At 42.1% G+C, this 20,223-nt stretch overlaps 2 protein-coding genes across 13 annotated transcripts in view; both read right to left on the reverse strand.

Annotated features, from left to right (window-relative positions):
• The window catches only part of ADAD1 (adenosine deaminase domain containing 1), a 49,059-nt gene extending 34,402 nt beyond the window's left edge, over positions 1–14,657 (reverse strand). Inside the window, exons 1-12 of one of the 2 annotated variants that reach the window (XM_074542038.1) lie at positions 14,177–14,657; positions 13,654–13,851; positions 12,625–12,780; positions 12,055–12,222; positions 11,459–11,521; positions 10,840–10,962; positions 9,937–10,060; positions 9,596–9,766; positions 8,592–8,818; positions 7,866–8,103; positions 7,359–7,491; positions 970–7,196 (exon numbers count right to left, since the gene is read on the reverse strand). In XM_074542038.1, coding sequence (XP_074398139.1) covers positions 7,083–7,196; positions 7,359–7,491; positions 7,866–8,103; positions 8,592–8,818; positions 9,596–9,766; positions 9,937–10,060; positions 10,840–10,962; positions 11,459–11,521; positions 12,055–12,222; positions 12,625–12,780; positions 13,654–13,804 — 1,668 coding nt within the window. In that variant the 5' untranslated portion in view covers positions 13,805–13,851; positions 14,177–14,657 and the 3' untranslated portion in view covers positions 970–7,082. Of the gene's footprint in view, positions 1–969; positions 7,197–7,358; positions 7,492–7,865; positions 8,104–8,591; positions 8,819–9,595; positions 9,767–9,936; positions 10,061–10,839; positions 10,963–11,458; positions 11,522–12,054; positions 12,223–12,624; positions 12,781–13,653 lie in introns of those variants that run through there. The other variant, XM_074542037.1, reaches the window with a different exon arrangement.
• A 136-nt stretch (positions 14,658–14,793) lies between these two features.
• The window catches only part of BLTP1 (bridge-like lipid transfer protein family member 1), an 86,766-nt gene continuing 81,336 nt past the window's right edge, over positions 14,794–20,223 (reverse strand). For all 11 annotated transcript variants that reach the window (XM_074542027.1, XM_074542029.1, XM_074542030.1 and 8 more), the window contains 10 exons: positions 19,713–19,863; positions 19,281–19,438; positions 18,986–19,178; positions 18,573–18,790; positions 18,133–18,384; positions 17,398–17,601; positions 16,977–17,171; positions 16,419–16,553; positions 15,823–15,988; positions 14,794–15,487 (listed from right to left, as the gene is read on the reverse strand). In XM_074542027.1, the coding sequence (XP_074398128.1) occupies positions 15,271–15,487; positions 15,823–15,988; positions 16,419–16,553; positions 16,977–17,171; positions 17,398–17,601; positions 18,133–18,384; positions 18,573–18,790; positions 18,986–19,178; positions 19,281–19,438; positions 19,713–19,863 (1,889 nt within the window). In that variant the 3' untranslated portion in view covers positions 14,794–15,270. The remainder of the gene's footprint in view (positions 15,488–15,822; positions 15,989–16,418; positions 16,554–16,976; positions 17,172–17,397; positions 17,602–18,132; positions 18,385–18,572; positions 18,791–18,985; positions 19,179–19,280; positions 19,439–19,712; positions 19,864–20,223) is intronic.

Here is a 20,223-nt window from a genome sequence, read left to right on the forward strand (position 1 = left end):
GCATTAATTATTTAGTACTGGCAAGTAGTTAAAAGCTTTACACAAGTTATCTGTTAGCTGCTTTGAACCTCTGGTAAGTTTCTAATTCAGAAGACTTCTCACTTAAAAACACTTTTGTTTCAGTATAGATTTAAAGTCAGATTCTGCAACCACTTCCTTATCTATGCCCCTTTTCTCATCTACTGGCAGCATTAAGACCTGGCTATCTCAGAGCTCCAAGTCTTAAATGCAAATGTTTGGGGCTGATCGGTAAGGCATTATCAGGGAGTGCCTGAAATAGCTTGCAAAAGTGGTGGGCAAAGTTATTTACCCTGTTCAAAAACCAGCTGTGATGCAGACATTAGATAGAGCAACCAAAATGCATCAATTCAAGATGTCTCTAGGAGAGGCCACCTGTTTGCTAACCCGTGATTTTCAGATAGCAGCCAGGAGTAAGGCTCGCTTCAGGAGTAAATATTGCAGCTTTGGGGCCCCAAGAGATATTGCAACACTTCAAGTGTCTTGTGAAAGTTACTTTTCAAAAGCTACAGAATTAAGGCCCCGTATAACATCTCCCAATATAACTTTGAGGGCAACAAATGAAGTGTAATACAGTGCAGAAAACAATTTTTTATCCTGAGATGAGGACAAAAAACCCAGGGAACTGAGATTTTGGAAGTGGAACAAGGAAAACAAGTCATAAATATAACAATTTCACTGACTCTTCTAGGAGTGCAACCACACAACTCTAGCATGCTTCCTGAAAGAACTGGAGGTCTTGAAACAAGATCTGGAAGAGGACAAACAGCAACCTGTAATAAATATCCAGAAGAATCTTGAGGATTTTATGGTAGGCCATCTTTTACAAGTGCTACCAAAAAAAAAAAAAAAAGAAATAAAAAAGTGTTTCACCATTAGTGAAAAACCATGCCAGAACCAGCATGTTCATGTATCAAGATCTGTGTTACCAACCCATAAAATACAGGATTTTTTTTTTATGAACTATGTGAAAACATCTATTTGCATGGTAATCTAATACAGTAAAATACATTTGAGCCCTAGGGGTCATACAAGCCAACATTTAACTAAAGATGGTATTTTCTTTGCTGAATCATGCCAAGCATCTTATGCTGACAAAAGCTTGCTTTTAGGAGCATAACAAATATTTACATAGCAATGGCTTTGAAAACTGTGCCAGTTTTCAGAAAAGTTTATGACTGGAGGGCTCAGGGATGAATGCAGTCAGAACTCTGTCATACTACTAGACTAAAATCCATGGCCTAGACATCCTTGTAGCATTTTATAGTACTCCTCAGGCTAGAAATATTAAGGGTTGTTTTTTGTTAAAGAAAAATCTTTATAGAAGTTCAAGTATCATTGTTAAAACCAGCTAGCAAGGAAGTTATCATCAATCAATAAAATTCTCTGTATTGCAGGACCTTAATTTCTCAAACCTGACATGCAAGAAGTGTGAAGCCAATGAGAAGAAAAAGTTTCCTGAATTTCACCAAGAAATGACCAGATTCTTGCAATCTATGCAGAAAGAAATTGTATAACCATTTTTATTTTTATACTGCTACATTATTTATTGAAATATTTAATTCTGAATAATTTATATATTTTGCCATGTGGCATACTACTAGCTTGTTGTCCATTTTGGGATCACTAAATGTTCTTAATGTGGGTGGTAAGAGTCTGTTCTAAGATCACACTTGATCCTTTTGGTAAGCCCTAGGGGCTCAATGTTCTTTGGAAAACTTAATTTTCACTTTGTCATCAACCTGAGACAACTATTTATTGAAAAAGCTATTAAAAGTTATTGTGGATTATATTTAATAAATGTCACAGACATATAAAAATCATGTCTAGAGTCTTCTTTGTTATGATACTGTCCTTTTAAAGGACTTAATACTCTATTAATTAATACTCACTTAATACTCTATTTTTCTAAAAAACACACAAAAACCCCCAATGAAGTGTTCAGCAGCATGCAAGTGTGCAGGTACCAGGCCCAAAACAAGACATCTGCAGATAACCTTTTTTAAGCAATATAAAATGCCAGTTTATGCTGGCATACAGCACAAGGTTTAGAATATTAAATTGCTTCCCCTCATAAAAGAAACCTTCATTTTTTTCCTGAGCTATTCTACTTAGCTACACAAGCTTCCTGCAGGACACATTTTTCTCATTGGTGTAAGCAAAATAAATACTCCCCAAAATTCTTCAGAGACAGGGAAGCGTTATGGGAACAGTAACACACTCGAAATAACAACAGTGCAGGTAACTGAGGTCCCAGAACACAAAACTGACATGAAATTGAAGATTAATGTACAAATCCAAGTGAACACACTGCAATGTCAGAAATCTTTCCATGGAACCTCAGAAATGTCCTTACTCCCAACGCAGATGGACTCAGTTCTGTGACAAGGAAACAATGTAAGAGCACTTTTTACTACACAAAAGCCCCAAGTCAATACTAACAAGGCAGGCTATAATTGATGAAAATCAGCCTACTACAGCAGCTATCATCTATCATCGTTTAGACTTTGATGTGCTTTCCCTGGTGGGTACTTCACCTTAGACTTAAAACCAGACTAACAATGGAAAAAACAGCAGTTTCCTTGCATGCTGCAAAGAAAAAATGGGTGTTAATGACAGCTTTCTGCCAAAACTGGGAAAATACTCACAGCACTGCCGTCTGGTTCTCTACTCATCTTCTCTTCCCACGGTGAAGGAGTGCTCTGTCCCCACCCACAAGGACTCAGGAACGTAAATACTGTCAGTCACCTCAGCCACAAACAGACAAGCCCCACCCTCCCCTCAAATCAGATGACAGTAACAACAAAAATACTTGAATACAGGACACATATGAGAAAACAGGCAAGAAACTTCTGCATAAGAATTCCTTCTACCTTGGTAATCTTTGTAGAAAAATTTTTCTCTTTACACAGATACCTTCTTACTCCAAAAATTCTTAAATGCAGCATGTGGAAAGAAACAGCATCAGCCACAACACGTGGCTTTGCAAACAAACCTCTTCCAGAATCAGCTCAGACGTTTCTCTGTGGGCAGTGTTGTGGTAATGCTGCTCTAGCTCTCGACAACCAGAAAGGGCAAAGAAGCAGTTTTCATTAGAAACAATTCTCTTAATAAATAAGGCTTTCTTTATTATTTTCTTAAGCCCAAGAGCCCTCAGCTTTGGCAGATGGGTAAAATCTACCCCAGAGTCAGTCTGTGCAGCTGGACATCCCACATGGAATAACCACAACATTTCCTAAATCCCTAAACAGCAAGTGTTGGGTAAGGCAGGAAGAGTCAAATAGTTCAGAAAGCAAGAAAGGACGGTAAAGAGATATTCACCTGTGTATTCATAAGGAAAGGCAGAAGCTGGGGCTAACAATTTCACAAACACAAGCAGTGTGGAACTACATACACTTTTTGTGGCATTTGGTCTGCACAAACTGCTTTGGAGTTGGGCTGTTCTGAGACAGCTGCAGGTTCACAGACATGGAAAGGGGAGGCTTTGCCTGTCCTGGCTCCACTTCTGGGGATAACACTTGTACAGTAGCCATGATCTGCTGTGGATTTTCAAACCATGTTCAGGCTGCCTTGCTCCCCCCCACACAGCACCTCCAGCAAGAATTTCAAGATGCTTTTTCAAAGAAATATTTGTATAAAGACTGCTGACACAAAGAACTAGCTGAGGTGTGAGGAAGGTGCTTGTGCTACACATGGTTATGTCTGTCAAATCTACACCTAATTATAGGAAGGTCCACATTGTTAAACAGCATCTGCAGGGCCAGCTTCTGTATTTGCCCAAGCTTTAAAAGATGTTTTTAGATCAAAAGGATGCTGTTAAAAAGCATCTGAAAATGCATAAAGGTGAACTTTACTAAACCCACTATGCTGTATAAAAACCACAGAACCCCTAAAAAGAGTTATCAAAATTGATTTCCTGACCTGCCTTCCCTTGCTTGATTGCACAGTTCTAGTATCAGATCAAGATGTCTGACATGTGCCACGAAATGCATGTGACATGACAGGGGTGTATACATATGTGGCATGTGACACTTAGGTGCCATGCATGTGAACTTACCAGGTCTGAGACGTGGTGTGACACGACACATGACATTGAACAGGGGACTAGCCCTGCCTCAGGCAGAGGCAAAACCAGTTGTAGGATTGTTTTTTGCCCCAAAACCCAGGGGACATGGCAGGTAATGCAGAGGTGGGGAAACACAATTTGTACCTGAAGGGGATTTGATTTCTGGGGGAGAACAGTCTGTAATGTTGAACTGTGTAATACTGTATGTATTGTGTGTCCACCTAGGATAGATAGAACCCACAGAGATGGATCAAATTAACTCAACCAACATCTTGGAGGGAGAGCCATTGGCTATGGAAATGAGACCTGTGTTCCTGTGTAAAAAGGATGAATAATGTTCTGGTTCCAGCCAGGATAGGACTTTCTGCAGCATCCAGGAGAGGGCACAGCCAAGACACAGAAGTCATTCAGTACCACCTCACATCACCACCAGGGATGTCAGAGAGGGATCCTCTTCCAGGGAGGATTTCTTTCTGGTTCAGAAAATGGTGGAAGGAGCTGTCCACTATTGTCTGTTATTGGGGTTTTTTTCTCCCCCATGTGAACCATTGCTGTTTCCAGTAAATTGTTCTTAACTCCAAGGCCTTTGTCTTTTCTGCCCCCAGTTCCCCACTCCACACCACTGCAGAAGGGAGAAGCATGGAAGTAGAGAGCAGCATGTGGCTGGGAGTGTCAGTGGGGGCAAGAATCAGGAAGTACCACTCCTAAAGGTCACTGTGTGTCACTCCAGCTGTCCAGGTAGAGCTCCATAAATTGGAAAGCACACCCCCACACTCCATGTGTACATCCATTCTTCTCCCCAGAGCTCAGTTCTCCTCAAGAAGGGAAGGGAGAGGCTGAGCCCTGCCACAGGCTGCTGCTGGTACTCACCTGCCTGTGTCTGCTCTGTGCCACATCTGTGTGATGCACACCTGCTCCGTGGGCATGGATCTGCTGGGAATGGCTTCAGCCTCAGCACTGCAACTGCAGCACTCTTTCCTCTCTCAAGCTTCTAAGATCATACATGTTGGAATTACTGAAGTAGCCAAGGAAAAACCTGGACACAACATCTCCATGCTTCCATTTACTAGCTTGGTGCATGCTGCATATGCTGCTACTTAATCAAAGAACAATCCAGGCAAAAGAACTGGACCTACACTGGTGCCATCAAGCTACTGCTCAAGGACACAGTGATCATGTCCAGCCAAACACATCCTTTCCACTAACAAATATCTCTCTTCCTAAGGCAGCACCTAAGTTCCATGGAAATTTCAGTTTGCTGTCCAATTAATAAAATGGCTGCAGCACACAAAAAAATCTCAGTACCTGTACATATTTAAGGCTTCTGGGTCAACTACAGGAAACACCTTGGGGCCAATACCTCAGCAGAAGACTAAGGCCATATAAAAAGTAATCCAGGAGTGTACAGAATGCATGTGTGGTATGCTATGTGTGTGTCAGATTTAACATGTATATCACTTCCCAGCACCCCTATGTATGAAGGTAAAGCTAATGCATTGTCAAGGACATTTATTGAACTTTTAACACCGCTACAAAAAGGCAACACTGTGCTCTAGCCTGGAACACGATGGCCATTCCCAAGCATTCTTAGAAAACATTACATGGAACAAACAGTCTGTGGAACATGTGCCACAATAAACCAAAAATCACCACACAACCCCCAAAGTTAAGGCACAGTAACAGAAAACAAGAGAGCACATAAGCCAAAAAAAAGGTCGAGGACCAAGCAGTAACAGGTCAGCGAGTTTCAACAACTTGTGAGTCAGCATACAATCATCCCAACAGGAGACTCTCCTATTAGCTGGAAGAACAGATCAAGGAAAGAAACAAACACCAGGAGGAGGAACTTCTTTGAGAATCCTCTGACACTGAGAAGGTGAAACATGACTACAGCCCCATGCTCACTATTCCTGATGTATGGGAACACTGTGTGACCCCCCTCACATGATTTACAGGAATCACAAACATAATCCAAGTGTACTGTCTAGCTTGAACACGCCACTGTTCACAACACCACGCCAACTCCAAACATGGCATGCAACAACACCTTCCCAATGCTACCATGTTCCCACCAGGACTCAGAAGGAGTAAATTCCCTTGTGACAGGCACTATTTTCCAGGTTACTGTGTATGCAGATGATTTCACAAGGACTTGTCAGTGCAGTGATGAAGTCATCTTCAGTGCAAGAGTCCAACTCATCCATAAGCATTAATGCTGATGGGGTTTGAGGCAAATCACAAAAGCTGAAAAAATCTTGTTTCTGGAGACTTCTGTACTACATTGCATTACTTTCTCAATTACAGCTTTGACACCTGCATAATGCTTTAAACCCACTACCAGAACCAGTAATTATCACAAAACAGTTGAGCAACAGCCAGTCATTCCAGGTTTCACATTTGGAAGGACAAAAATTATTATTTAACTCTTCTAGCACAAACAACATAAGCCATAAGCCAGTTGGCAGACTAACACTAAACAAAACTCCCAGCAAAGGACAAATGCCTACAGATAAGCACAGATTGTCCATGTGTTTTTTTTTTTCCTGGAAGACTCTCATATTAGCATGCCTTTTTTCTAAAGAAATCCAGCTTTTACTGGTTTTTTTTTTCTTTTCTAAAGTTATGAGAAAGGGAGGAAATAGAAGAAATCAATGTACAGAAATCCTGAAACTATCAGGAAAAAACCATGTTAATTCCACAGGGTGGGGATTTGTAGGAGTCAGGGTCAGTGAGAGGAAATGAGGTGGCACCAGGGGGGGCAAAGCAGAACAAAGTTTTACAAAGCTGTTGGAAACTCCCACCTATGAGCAAACATCAATTTTGGGAAAAGACTGAACTACTACAGGTAGTTTAATAACTGCATTTAAACTGACAAGAAGCAGTTCTGGAATTGTTTTCTTCCAGTAACTACCAACTTGAAAGTTGAACATTTTACTACTCAGAACTCTATTTACGGAAACAGATCATTCAAACCAACTTGACATTTAATCCACCTCCATCAATCACTGAACTGTTCAATATGTGGAGACTTCACAATCCACGATCCGTAACTGTGCTGCTCTAGGTAGCTCTGCAGCAAGCTCTTAGCTTCCTGGTACAACTGAGATTTAATCTAAAAGAAGAAAACAGACGTTGTAAAATCTCAAGAATTACAGTTTAGAGAGAGATGTGTAGAAAAAGCTCAAGAATTACTCAGAGGGATCAGAGTTCTCTACCACCAACATGCAATGAGCACAAACACTGCAAAAATGAACCTCTCCCCATGTCAGCTCACCTTTGCCTCGTGGTACGTTGGAAACTGGAGCAGCTCAGCCCGTCCTGCCTCCCTGGCGAGCATCCTGAAGCGGCTGAACATGGCGGCCTTGCAGAGGCGGCTGGCCAGGCAGGCGCCGCTGCGGAACGGGGAGCTGCGGGCAGAGCGGGGAAATGGCCATGGAACTCAGGAACAAACCCACTGCAGGAGATGCTCTGAGCCTCACAGGGGTTTTCCCCTCCCCACTAACACCTGGTGAATGCCACCGTGCTGGAACCCATCTCAAGTGGAATCCCAATTAGTTTTATGCATGGTGAAAGATAAAACATTTTCACTACTACAGGCAATCTGTTTTGTTCGGTGTCTTGGAATCTCACTGTGAGCTTACAAGATCTCTAAAACTTCACCTAATCACAGGATGCTTTCAATTAACACAGGAGAGAATTTCTCTCATAGCTTAGAAAACTGAATACTCCAATAAGCCAGCACAAACCCATTATATCAATTAAAATGAAGATAAAGACTGACCTTTCAGTGGTTTTCCCACTTAATCCATCCACAACCTCCAAGGATGCATCTGACAATGTCCAATTCAAACTAAGCGACCACTGGTTCAAATCTGTTTGGATTGGCAGTGCAGCTTTCACCAAGTAAATGTGAGATCTGTTGACCAGGTAATGCACAGGAAGCTTCGAAATGAGTTCATCATCAAGACGCTGCTTTATGGTTATGTCCAGTCCCTTTGTGTCCTTACAACTTCCATTTCCTAGTGAACAGGACAAGATCAGCCACATGCAAGCACATCAAATTAAATAGTTAAAAATGCAGATATTTCTGCATTCTTAATCTATTATAGTCATTTTTCCCATAAAATTCATGCTTGTAAAGATCAGTTCCAATATTCAATTCACAGAACAGAAATGATTTCCCATTTTCTTCTCTGGAGGCACCATCATTTTTACTGGAAAATGTTTTCTGTTTTGAACCACTGTTTTTCACCAGCTCTTTACGTTCCCTACTCAAACAGAATTTCAACCTTCCAGACTAGAAAATATGTTGAGGAGTTTGCCCACATTACCTCACATTCAACAGCACTTCTGACTGCCTACTAAACAAATACACTTTGGTTCACTGCATCTCAAAGAACAATTCTTAATTCTTCCAAGTACCTTTGGTTTAGTTCATGCTTTATAAAATGCAACCAAACTGGAATACAGAAACAAACCCCCCACGTGGAGCTGGCACTGAACATACCCACGAGAATGTTGCTGATGTACACAGGCTCGATGAAGTGGCTCAGCAAGGCTCCCTGAAGACCAACCACCTCCCACTTGGTGAGTTTGTCCCCAGCTGACATGCTGCTCACTCTGACAGTCTTGGGGGGACAGCAGACAGCCAGGTAAATCCTGCCTTCCAGGGCAACGTGCAGACTCAGCTGTTCGCTGGCTTCGTAAGCAGAGATGGACTGGGGACCCAGATGCCTGTGGCAGGATGGGAGAAGGGATTTCATCACTCTGATCAGAGATTGCAGTAAGCGCTAGCTAAGGCTGCTTTTGACAAAAAAATCACCACTACATCTAGGCCTTGTGTTACCTTCAATGTCTGTAATTCTTACAAACACCAGACTGAGCTGCTCAAGTGCCTAGAATACTGAAATCAGTATTTAAATAGGAAATGGCCACTCAATATAATCTTAGCCACCAGTCTAATTTTAATGCACACATTAAAAAAATCAAACAGCTGCAAACAAGCTGACACTTTTTGTCTACTCACACTGTAACAGCTGTAAGGTTCTTAAAATCTCCTTAAAAACATAACTCACGCCGTGATTCAAAATATTTAAGTAAGTAGATACAACACCTAAGGGAGACAAACCAGTGGTTGTTCTGAAGCAAAACAGTTTTTTCCCATAGTTACAAAGAGGTAAGACATCAAAGCAGAGCCTTTGGTTTCAATTCAAGGCTTTTTGTACTCCAATCTTGTAGTGCATTTGATGGCATTAGGTCATTACATCCACTTGCTCAATGGTTAATTTCATGATTTCATAGTATTTTATTACTATCTTGGGAAAGGGGTTAACAGCTCATTGTCTGTAACAAACAAAACCAAGAACTTATATAACCCACAAAGAAATTTTCTGTATCACCACATTGAGCCGTACTGCATATATATCATGACTACCCTGTACATTAATGTTCCCAAAACAAAAATAAAAATTCACCTTCCACTATTATCTCAGGAAATGCCATGGTACTTACAGCTCTGATTTTAACTGAGCAGTTCCTTTTGGAAGCTGGTTCATGTACAGAGACAGAGTTATGTTCTGCTTTATGGTAAGCAGCTTCGAGCCTGGTGCTGTGCAAAATATGGATCTATCTGCCTTGGCTGGATTTTTGTTATAGAACAGCAAAAGGTGCCTGTACAAGTATCTAAAATAAAAGCAAATTATGTATTTTACATCGAATACTTTAATAAATGATTATATATAATCTGGATACGCGTTTGCATTATTATTTATTATTTGTTTCCATAAGTATAGAACTCAAGTGCCAGTGGCACAGAGGGGCAGCAAGGGAAGGATCTGCAGGGACACTCCCACCTGAGCAGGGAACGCCTGGCAGTGACGATGGCATGGCTGTCGTGCAGGAGCCGCCCGCAGGACTCCACGCGCCGGCTGTAGTTGCATTCTCCCGTCCCCAGAGCCACCACCTCGTGCTGCCCCCCTAAAAGCAGACAGGGTGGGGGGCTCATCGGGGCTGGCTGCCCACCAAGCTCTCAGTGTTCCCCCTCCCCTGTGGTAGTGTGTTGTTAAGTTTCTTGTGTTATTCCCCCAATTTATGTATTGTTCTCCCCTATTATGTGTAAAATGGTTTCGTTCCCCCAGTTTTTCCCGCCACTGCTAGCCTGTCAGCTAAGTTGCTATAGCAACTGCTATTCATAGTTGCTGATATGTAATTGCTTCTCCCCTTGGTTTCCCTTATAAGTGAAAGTTGTTTCCTCCCTGTCCAGTCAATCACTCCCTTCCTCCTCCCAGGTTTCGAGAACCTTCTCCTCTCTAGAGATGGTGGTTGGCTGGGGTCCCAGGACACCTCCTTTACCTTTTGATTATTAGTCTCCATGGAGTGTCAGTTCTGTGAAGTTCATCCCCTCACCTTTCCTGATTGGCTCTGTCTGTACCCACCCCCTTGCTTTATAATCCTGTTTTCACCCCCTATGAAAAAAAACTTTTTCCCGGATGGTTTCCCGGTGTTTGGATGCGGCATCACCGTCAATAAACCGATGTTTAACCCCCGGGAAATGGTCAGTTCCGTTCCTCTCCTATACCAGCGAGGTACGCCAGTCCGCAGCCAGCACAGCCCGAGGCCCTCAGACTCCGGAAGGGTGCTGGCCAGGAATTGCAGAGGGGCGTCGGCCTTTCACCCTCAGCTAGTCGGATTCTAAACTTCGGGCCACATACGTTCCCCTCCGCACTCCCCAAAGCTCCCAACCAAGCCAGACTTGCCCTTCTCAATGATGAAGGCAGCCAGGGAGCTGCCACAGCTTTGGTACTCGGGGTGTTGGCTGGTCAGGCGGTTGAACACTTCCTCCAGCATTTGTGAGAGCTTTTGATAGATATGTTCTCCTCCTAAATGGAACAACAGAATCCATCAAGACACAAATTTACAGGTACCAGAAATAACAGACACGAGCAACTTGCCAAATGTATCCCTGAACACATGGTATAAGCACAACCACACGTATTTTTGGGATTCTTAAGATCCCTAGGAATAAAAAAAAGCTCAAGAACACCCAAATACTTGATGTTTTTATCATCCATTACAGTAACAACAGATTTAGCCCAAGGTGGATCACCTACTGCACACTAGCTCAAGTAAGGACAGAGAATATTGCTGCTATTTCTATCACCTGGACTGGTGACAGAAATTCAAGCCATTTACTGAAGGTGTGTCGTATTGTAGAATTGACCTAGTAATATGAGTTCTTACAGCCTTCAAATATGTTTAAAACAATACTAACAACATAGAGAAGCACTAAGGGTATTAAAAGATGAATAATTTTTAAAAAGAAACTATTTGCTGAGCAATTTGAATCAAGAGAGGAAAAGCAAGACTATTCCTTACCAGTTCTTGAAACACAAGCAGAGTTTCCTGGAGGTCGAGGCTCAGCAGGAACACAGGAAAAAGCTACGAATTTTAAGAACATTTTCAAGTGGGATGGACATGCCTAATTTCTAAACATGAATCTCACATTACTTGCAGCAAGTCAAACTTTCTAATTCTCTATGAACTTGCTCTTCTGACTTTTAAGTCCCTGTAAGCTTAGAATGATTCAGACAGCAAAACTCAAGGTAAGATAAAACATTATGGCAAGTGAACTCTGTTGAAAGCAGTATCTCAGTGGGGAAGCCTTTTAATCATAAAAATTCAAACCCACTTGAGATGTACTTCTTGTTGCTGCACCCAGTGAGTAGCAAATCAAGTGCAACAGCAACGAATTAATTCCTTCAGTGTTCCTGGCATCAGCTGATGCAACTCTCAATACACAAATGACAAAAATAAAAACCAGTTTCAGAATCAAACTACAGATTTGCCCCAAGGATTCAAAAAACCTGGCAGAGGCCAATACTGCAGCATTTAATAAAACCATAGATGTCTGGCATAGGCTGCTGTTAAGCCAAGCATTTCAAGTTCTAATTAGGTGTTGCTGCAATATTTACCTGAATCTTCAAAAGACTTTGCCCCTGTATTATCCAGGTTGAGTAGCTCAGCAAGAGCCAGTTTAGCTGCATTTAATTTAGATTCCTTCTTGTTCCTTCCCAGCCCAGTCTTGTAGCAAACACCATTTATCACAGCACAAAAGGCAAAGTAAGGCCTTATGATGTCACCTTAAAAGGAGAACAGAAAAGAACACAAGCAGTGAAGCTATTTTAAGGCACTTCATCCACACCTTTATGTCCTTATATTAATTCCTAGAAGAAATACAAGACAAAAAGACAATTTTGGCAAAGGAAAACCCTCACCCATAACCTCCCCAAAACTTCTGGCACCTTTCACTTCACAAGGTTCTGTTAGCAGCCACAATGAAAGCAAATTGACCTGATCGATTTCTGCAGCACCTCATAAGCACACACAGCTGTGGAGGCAAGGACAGCGCAGCCAAAACCCAACAAACGCGGGGGCAGCGCCACCAACAGTAACAAGGTTCGGCTGTTTCAGCACCACCCAATCAACTCCGATACCCTCAAGGACACCCAAACACCACTTGATTTGGAAGCACAAGTGTTTACCTGCCACGCTGGTTTCCTTCAATGTAAGCTGCAGGTGGTGTGCTTTGGCAAACAGATGCAAGGCAGACACCGAGTTTATTACTCCCTGTTTGTATCTTTTAATCAAATCCAGGTCACTCTGCGAGGGAAAGGCTGAAAATGTGGTGGTGTCAGCTCCTTCAGAAAGAAAATGTCTTTAAAATTAAGGAGAGAATTGAACACGCTCTCTGAAAATCTGCTAACAACAACCAAAACAACAAAAGCTTTTCAGATGCTTCTTAAAAAAGCAAACCAAAATTTACTGAGGAGCATTACTGCTTTGTACTGAACCCTACACTAGCAACAAGAGCAATTCCAAAGCAGTGTGTGCGTTCTCTTTTACAAGCATCAAACCTTTTACTGTAGTAAATCCCATAATCCAGAGATATATACTACAACAAAATACAACATATATCCCCCTCCCCTCTCTTGCAAATCAACAATCAAATCCAAGTTGCTGATGGCAGATAGCAAACAGTGGAGCCTGTGTTTCTTCCACACAAAGCTGGGCAGCAGAAGGACTCCTTGTTCTGAGACACGACAGAAGTTTCAGCAACCACTGGATGGATGCAACAATCAGCTTCAGGGGTGTGATAGACCCAAGCACAACCACTTCCCAGCCAACAAGAAATCCTCACTTTTAAGAGTCTTAACAGTGCCTTTACTGCAACACAACTACTCAAAGCAATTCAAAATACACCCTGGGACATCTCAAACTGCAGTTAAACCCTTTCACAATGTTATTTATAAAATTCATGCAGCAGAACGTATTCTATATTTTGTTACTCTACAGTTAACTTGAACTTTATAAACAGGTAATGCTGCAGACTACACAGGCCACCCCACAACAAATGGCTAAAAAACTTTCAGCACAAAAAGGCTTTAGAAGAGGAGGGACAAGTTTAAGGAGATGCCAAAGCAGTCATGTAAGAAAACACAGCGATAAGAAAAAGCAGAGTTACTTTTAACAGCATTAACAGCCAATCTCGGTGTATAAACTGCAAACTATACCTGGATTTTTCATCACCCCTGATTCACTGCACATCATACAAGGTGGAGGATTCAGCCTTGCAATCACTGGCTCGGAGAGATCCTTTGAAATTGGCTGTCTGAGAACCTCGGGGAGCAAAATCTTCTCAGGTGCGGGGTCGAAGGCGAACATTGCCGCACCCTCAAAGCAGCCAGTGCTGCTCGCAATTTCCGACCGACCTAAGGAAACTTAACTCACTAATGCTGCCAGCAGCAAAAACAACCTGCAAACAACCCAGAAGTTCTCCTGGTCAAGCTATTTCATAGGAACACCAAGAACAACTCGCCCAGAGCTGGGGTAGAAACCAGACCCGGTGTCCTTCCCCACACGGCGGCCAGTTCTCCTTTTGTTTCACCACCTCCCCTCACGCCTAAGGCGGCCCTGCCCCTCGAAGGACACACCTCAGAACAACTCTCGTGAGGGAGTGAGGCGAACTAAAGCAGCAAAGCTGATCCCTCTCAAGCTTCCAGGCCAAGCTAGCGCCGCAGTTAAAGGGTTTGGTACCTGCACCTGCTGCCCTGGTCCTGCTGTGGAGGGTTCCTCAGCGCTCACACCCGCGGACAGGCGGAGCGCCCCTAAGGGTTCACGAAGCTGGAGGAGCCGAGGAAGTGCCGGCTGCCCTGAGGCGATGGCCTCCGAGAGCCGAGCAGCGCTCCCCCCTCAGCCCGCCGGTCCCTCGGAGCCGGGGCCGGCCCCTCTCGGCCCTTCCCGCCCTTTGTGAGGGGCGCGGCCGAGGCGCGAGGCCGCCGCCGCAGCTGAGGGAGGAGCTGAGGGAGCGAGGGCGCCCCTAAGCTTTGCCCCTGTGCTGCCGCCTCGGCTTCAGTAGCGCTTCCCAGCCGCCTGCTTCACCTTCCCGGGCCGCTCCCGCCGGGCAAGGGCGGCACCCGAAGCCGCCAGAGCCGTGAGGGAGCGGGAGCAGCCGCTTCCCCGATCCCGGCGAAAGCGCCGCGTCCGCGCTGCTGGGTGGGGGCGGCGCTTCCCGCCTTCCGGCTGCTTGCCGAGCTCCCGGCTCCTGGGCTTGACCTCGCTTCAATCACAGTCTGCAGAGTTACACTTAAAACACTCTTCTCGTTGTTCAGCTTCCTTGATCGATGCAAAAAAAAAAAGGTCCTGTACAGTAGTTAAATTTTATTACAAGTGTAATAAACTTCATGATTTTTAGCACTAAGGCAATCACAGTTTCATAAGTTATATATATATATAATTTACACCAGTCTACATTGACAAATCAATTACTGGTCACATCAACGAGGGGTTTGTGTTATGGCAAGTAAAATTTTAAGAAAATTCACAGTTAATCTGCAAGTATTGTAAAGATGCAGGATCATATTGCACATCATAAAATGGACGCTGAGGAGCAGATTTACAGTGTTCCAGCTATTCCTTCACAGAATATACATTGGTCATCATCATGATCATGCAATAACTTCAAATACAGAATGGTATCAAGTACCACAGTAAACAGTTACTCACAATGTAAGTTTTAAATAGAGTAGCAAAAAGCTGTTAGGTTTCTCTTTAAACCATATTTAAGTTCTTAAAATATAATAAAACACTTTGATAAAATCAAATGGAGTTAGGGTTGTCACATTGTACTTTTAATATTCTTCTTTGTCTTTTCCTTTCTTCTCCTTTTCATCTTGTAGTGCAGTACCAAGTTTCTTTATAAGGACTGACAAAACTTTGTCCAAAGGATCCATAACACCACGCTGCAGCCACTTAGGGATAGTAGTCCTTGCATGGTGAAAGCCCAGCTTTTGGAGGATGTAGTCAACACCAACAGGATCAATTTTTCTCCCAGTCCAGGATATTAATCTAGAAAAGCAATAAATAGACTCAGTCTCAAATATATAAATATAGCAAACAGGCATTTGTATATACAGAAAAAAAAATCAATTTTCCCCAGTGTTACTCATGGCCAACTTAAATCTAACAGGCATTGTTTCAAACTTGATTTAGACACATAAGCTCAAGATGATCAATGGAACACTCTCTCAAAGGAAGAGGGGAAAAACCTGAAATTGATGAGTTTAAAGTTCACTCTATCCTAATTCAGAAGCGCCTCCAACAATGCCTTTAATGTGCATAAAATCTAACCCAGAAGTTAATGCACAGCCAAAGAGACTGCAGCTACTAAAGCTGCTTGTTACCTGAGTGTGGGTTCCAAATGCCAAGTATTGCACATAAACTCCCTCCAGTCAACTGTAGTGTAGGTAATGCTTTCCTCTGCCTCTTTATCAGTGGAGCTGTCCTCAAGGACACCAACAGAATTCTTCTGCCCTGGACGAGCAGCCAGAATGCGAGGAGGAAAAATTGCTGCAAGGGGGAAGAGAGGAAAAACACCAGTCAGCCATGAGCAGCTCACTTGGATTCTTTTTGTACACAGTTTAAATAAAACAAAAGCACAAGTCTCAACAAGAAGAGAACAACCTCATGTTTCCAGATTTTCTGCAGAAGGCCACATATTGCTTAAGAATGACCATGCCAGATTTGAATGCTGCAACTGAACATTAAAAAGGCAGAAAAGTACATAATTCTGAAATCAGAAAAATGCATGTCTTAAAAGGACCCCACAGATGAAAGGATTGCAAGAGCAAGAATAAAGCTTTCTGAAAGTTTTCATCTGCCTATACATCTCATGAAAAGAAAGATGGTATTTAACTAAAAATAACTAAACTAAAAATAAAAATAGGAGAATTAAGAGTATTTGCTCTAGACAAGTGTTACTTCCTGAACAACAACTCACCTTTTTCTTTTTCTTTTAGATAAGCAGACACCAAGTCATGCAGAAACATGATCAGTTCAGCATCCATGGTCACACAGATGTGGTCTGTAAATTCAGTTACCACACTGCATTCCACCTTTGGTTTAACACTTGTATCTACAGCCAGATAAAAATAGCATCAGTACACTTACAAGTACATACAGTAAGTCTAAAAGTACATAGAATTGGAAGGCAAATCATTTGAAAATAATATTTTCATTGAATCAGCAACTTTTGAGAGGAAGGACCACAGTTAACATTTTAAAAAATATAAGGAAACCAAGCCTATGAAAACAGCCAGTGTAGCTGAAATGTTCATATTCATTTCTTAGTTGTTTTTTACAGCAACCCATCTCTGCACTCGATCTTCACTCTCTTAAAAGAATTCCCTCTACATTTTACTACAAAATGTTATTTTTTCTTGTAGATCTGCAGCAATTCTCATTAAACCCTCTTATCAGCCCACTGCCTTTGTCTTTAACTCCTAATTTGCAAGAAATACTTTTTCACCAAGAAAAACCAAATTATGTTTTACTGCACCTTGTAATGAAGGCTCTTGGGGCTCTTGAACATGAATAGATTTAAAATCCAGCTGCATCCTTGGCAATGCAAAGATGGTTTCAGTTTCATGGTTGTAACTGGAGCCACCCCTGAAGCCACTTAACAAGCTTGAGCTCTTCACTGTTGTGCTGCTCTCTGGATTGTTGGCATCAACATTCCGCAGCAGGTTCAACTCTACAGGAACAATGGGAGATGTTAAATCAGGACAAGGCAAAAAAGTTAAGAAAAGTCACTTGTAAAACTGCTGCTGTAAGATTATTGAGAAGATTTTTATTCTCCCAAAAGCGTGTCTAGAAAAGGTCCATCAAATTTGTTGTTTGTACACTTGAGACGCAGCAGCTTTCCAACAGCTCCCTGTGCAAGCAGATCCATCCCCAGGCTGAGTGAAGCTGACTCTAACCTTCATTCCTCGTGGCTGTCACGTAATTGAACCACTCCTTGACGCTGGCGACTCCGTGCGGGGGATTTTCGTGGCGCCGCCGCGTTATCTTGGTGATGGTGGCCATGGGGCTCTCCAGGGCGCCACAGGGCTTGGTCACCATGGTGTTGTGGCCCAAGTGAAAGTCCAGGGTTTGAACAATGTACGTGGAGTGCTCACTGGTGCCTGCATTGGAGGTGTGGGCAGCGTGGTATGGGAGAGGAAAAAAAAATAAATTAAAAGCAGCTTAGTGAGGGTAGGGGAATTTTCTCTCATTCTCCTACAGGTATTTAATATGAATAATTAGCGTGCCAGTGGTATAAATGCTGGTATAAAGCTTAAAAACAAGAGAGAAATCAAATCCTCAGTATCTACAAACAATAAAACTTCACAATATTAAGACTAATATAAGCAATAAGATCACCAAAATTCATCATACAGCTGGGAAAGACTACACAAACCGAGCGAATCCACTCGGTAGGCTCGTTATCAGGGACATAGCCAGTACACTTGAAAATGTACTTTATTCCACACATAAGGCAATATTGTGGTAAAGGTGTGGAGGGAACAGATTATTTTTTGATAAATGGTATATTTTTGGGAAATATTCTTCATTCAGACAAAGAAAATCAATTTTTGATTTATTCTCATGTAATAATACATCATTAAAAACCTATTTAAAGAAATTTAGAGGAATGAGTAAATAGTTTAAATTACCATCTTCCAAAACTTTCTGAGCTTCTGTCCAAAATGCAATATTGGGTTCTTCCAGGTGAAATAAGGCCCACGATTTTGAGCGGAAATTAGGTCCATGAAAACAAGCCAGGGTCATATGGTTCCCATGCAGGCTCATGGATCCTCCAAACTGCATGCCATCTTCTGGCAGTGGCATCTGGAACAGGGATATGTGGCACCCAGATACCACCTTCAGAACTCCTGGCCAGTGGCGATGATGGGCTGCATCCAACACTGCAGAGCAAACGTGAACAACAAACCTCAGGCAAGATGCAGAAAAAGCTGCTGGCATATTTCTATTTTTAGGAAAAATTCCCAGGAATTGCGAGTGATACTTTCTGTTTTTCCCTGACACTGTCTCCTAGGTAACTTGTGCAATTAAAACATTTTCATTGGGAATCATATTTTTTGGTAGCACTTACATTGCTCGTGTGAGGTTCTCTCCAAGTTGTTTGCCACTGTCTTGGGAGGGAGATAAGGAACAGGTCCCCACGTGGACAGAGCTCGCTTGCTTGTATCAAACTGCTGCGTGAAGAACTCCTGGAGTTTCATTCCTATTTTGATCAGGTCTGGTGTAGTTGACCTTGAAATCATCACTTGGAAGATATCCCATTTCAAGTCCCCATGGACAAATATCTCACTAGATATTAAAAATAGCAAGAAAATTAACAGTTTTTTTACTGTCAATTCCCTACTGACAATAAAAAAGCCCACAATCAAAACCAAACAATGAACCCTTTGCATTCTAGCAAACACATTTCTGGTTAGCAGTATTAAACAGAAGAATTTGACATTATCAAACATCATACATTTTAAGCACAGGAAATATCATCACCTTTTATCAGTCATGCTCGAATCCAGATTATTATACAGATTAATCTTCCATTCATCCTGCAGTTTAAGATCAGCATTACTGAAGATTCCCATGAGGATACTGGATCCCATGTAGTCAACACGTGCTTCAGTAGAACCCATAGTAATTTCAATTTTATGATTGGGCTGTTGGTTTGGGTGCTCAGAAATATGAGCTGAAATAGAACCAAAGCAATAGAGAAACACAGAATTAAAGAGATGAAAATCACTTTTTCCAGTGATATCACCTTTATTGACTGGAGCACTTTCCAACTTACCCACCATCTCCAAGGTGTTAACATCTATGGTACCTCCAACAACCCCTCCTCTGGAGTCCAGCTGGGACCTTCCCAAGCCCACAGACATGCTGATCTCCCGATCTCTGCTGCTGCCCACAGACAGACGGCCCTGACTTTTCAAACCACTGGTGGTCCACCTACAACAGAGGTCAAAATAGACAACAACTTGCCAGGCTGCCAAGAGAGAAACTGAATCTACTGGAAAGCAGTAAATAAGGTGGGGCTTAGGCATATGTGACTTCAGGATTAAGCAACTACAGTATTCAAGAGGGAATTCTCAGTCCAAAACAGCAAAGGGTAGGATTTTAAAGCTAAAAACCAACAGACTGTAAACAGTCTGTGAGGAAAATATTGCTTTTTTGTCCTCAAAACACCACCAAGTGTTAAAACTCCATCATATTTTATACTTACGTAGTATTGCCCATTACATTGCTCATATTCATTTGAACATTTAATTGTTTTAGGTTCATAGCAAACACAACCAGTGTTTCCCATGGTGTTCCTTGCTGGCTGCCCGCTTTATTTGACTTATTAAATGGAGTTGATGTTTTTGAGAGAGTATCTAAACAGAAAAAAACCAGACAAAAATGTAAATTATTCCACAAAATATTCCACATACTAGGAAAAACTGGCAGAATATATCCATTTTGAATATTACAAAAGGACTGACAAGCACAATATTTATAAAGAGCACAAAACCATGAGAAAAGATAAGTGAGAACTAGAGGATTTGCAATATGCATTGCTTTAGCTATCACAGAAATTGACTCATAGATAGGGAAATTTTATGGAAAATATGCTAACAACTTCCATTCACTCATTTTAGACATTTTTACCTTCTCTATTGACTCTCCAGTGCCAGACACTGTGGAAAAGAATATTTTCAAAGCAGTAATGACATACTTCTTTCATAAAACTGCTG

The sequence above is a fragment of the Zonotrichia albicollis genome, chromosome 5, assembly GCF_047830755.1.
Source record: "Zonotrichia albicollis isolate bZonAlb1 chromosome 5, bZonAlb1.hap1, whole genome shotgun sequence".
NCBI classification, from domain to species: domain Eukaryota; kingdom Metazoa; phylum Chordata; class Aves; order Passeriformes; family Passerellidae; genus Zonotrichia; species Zonotrichia albicollis.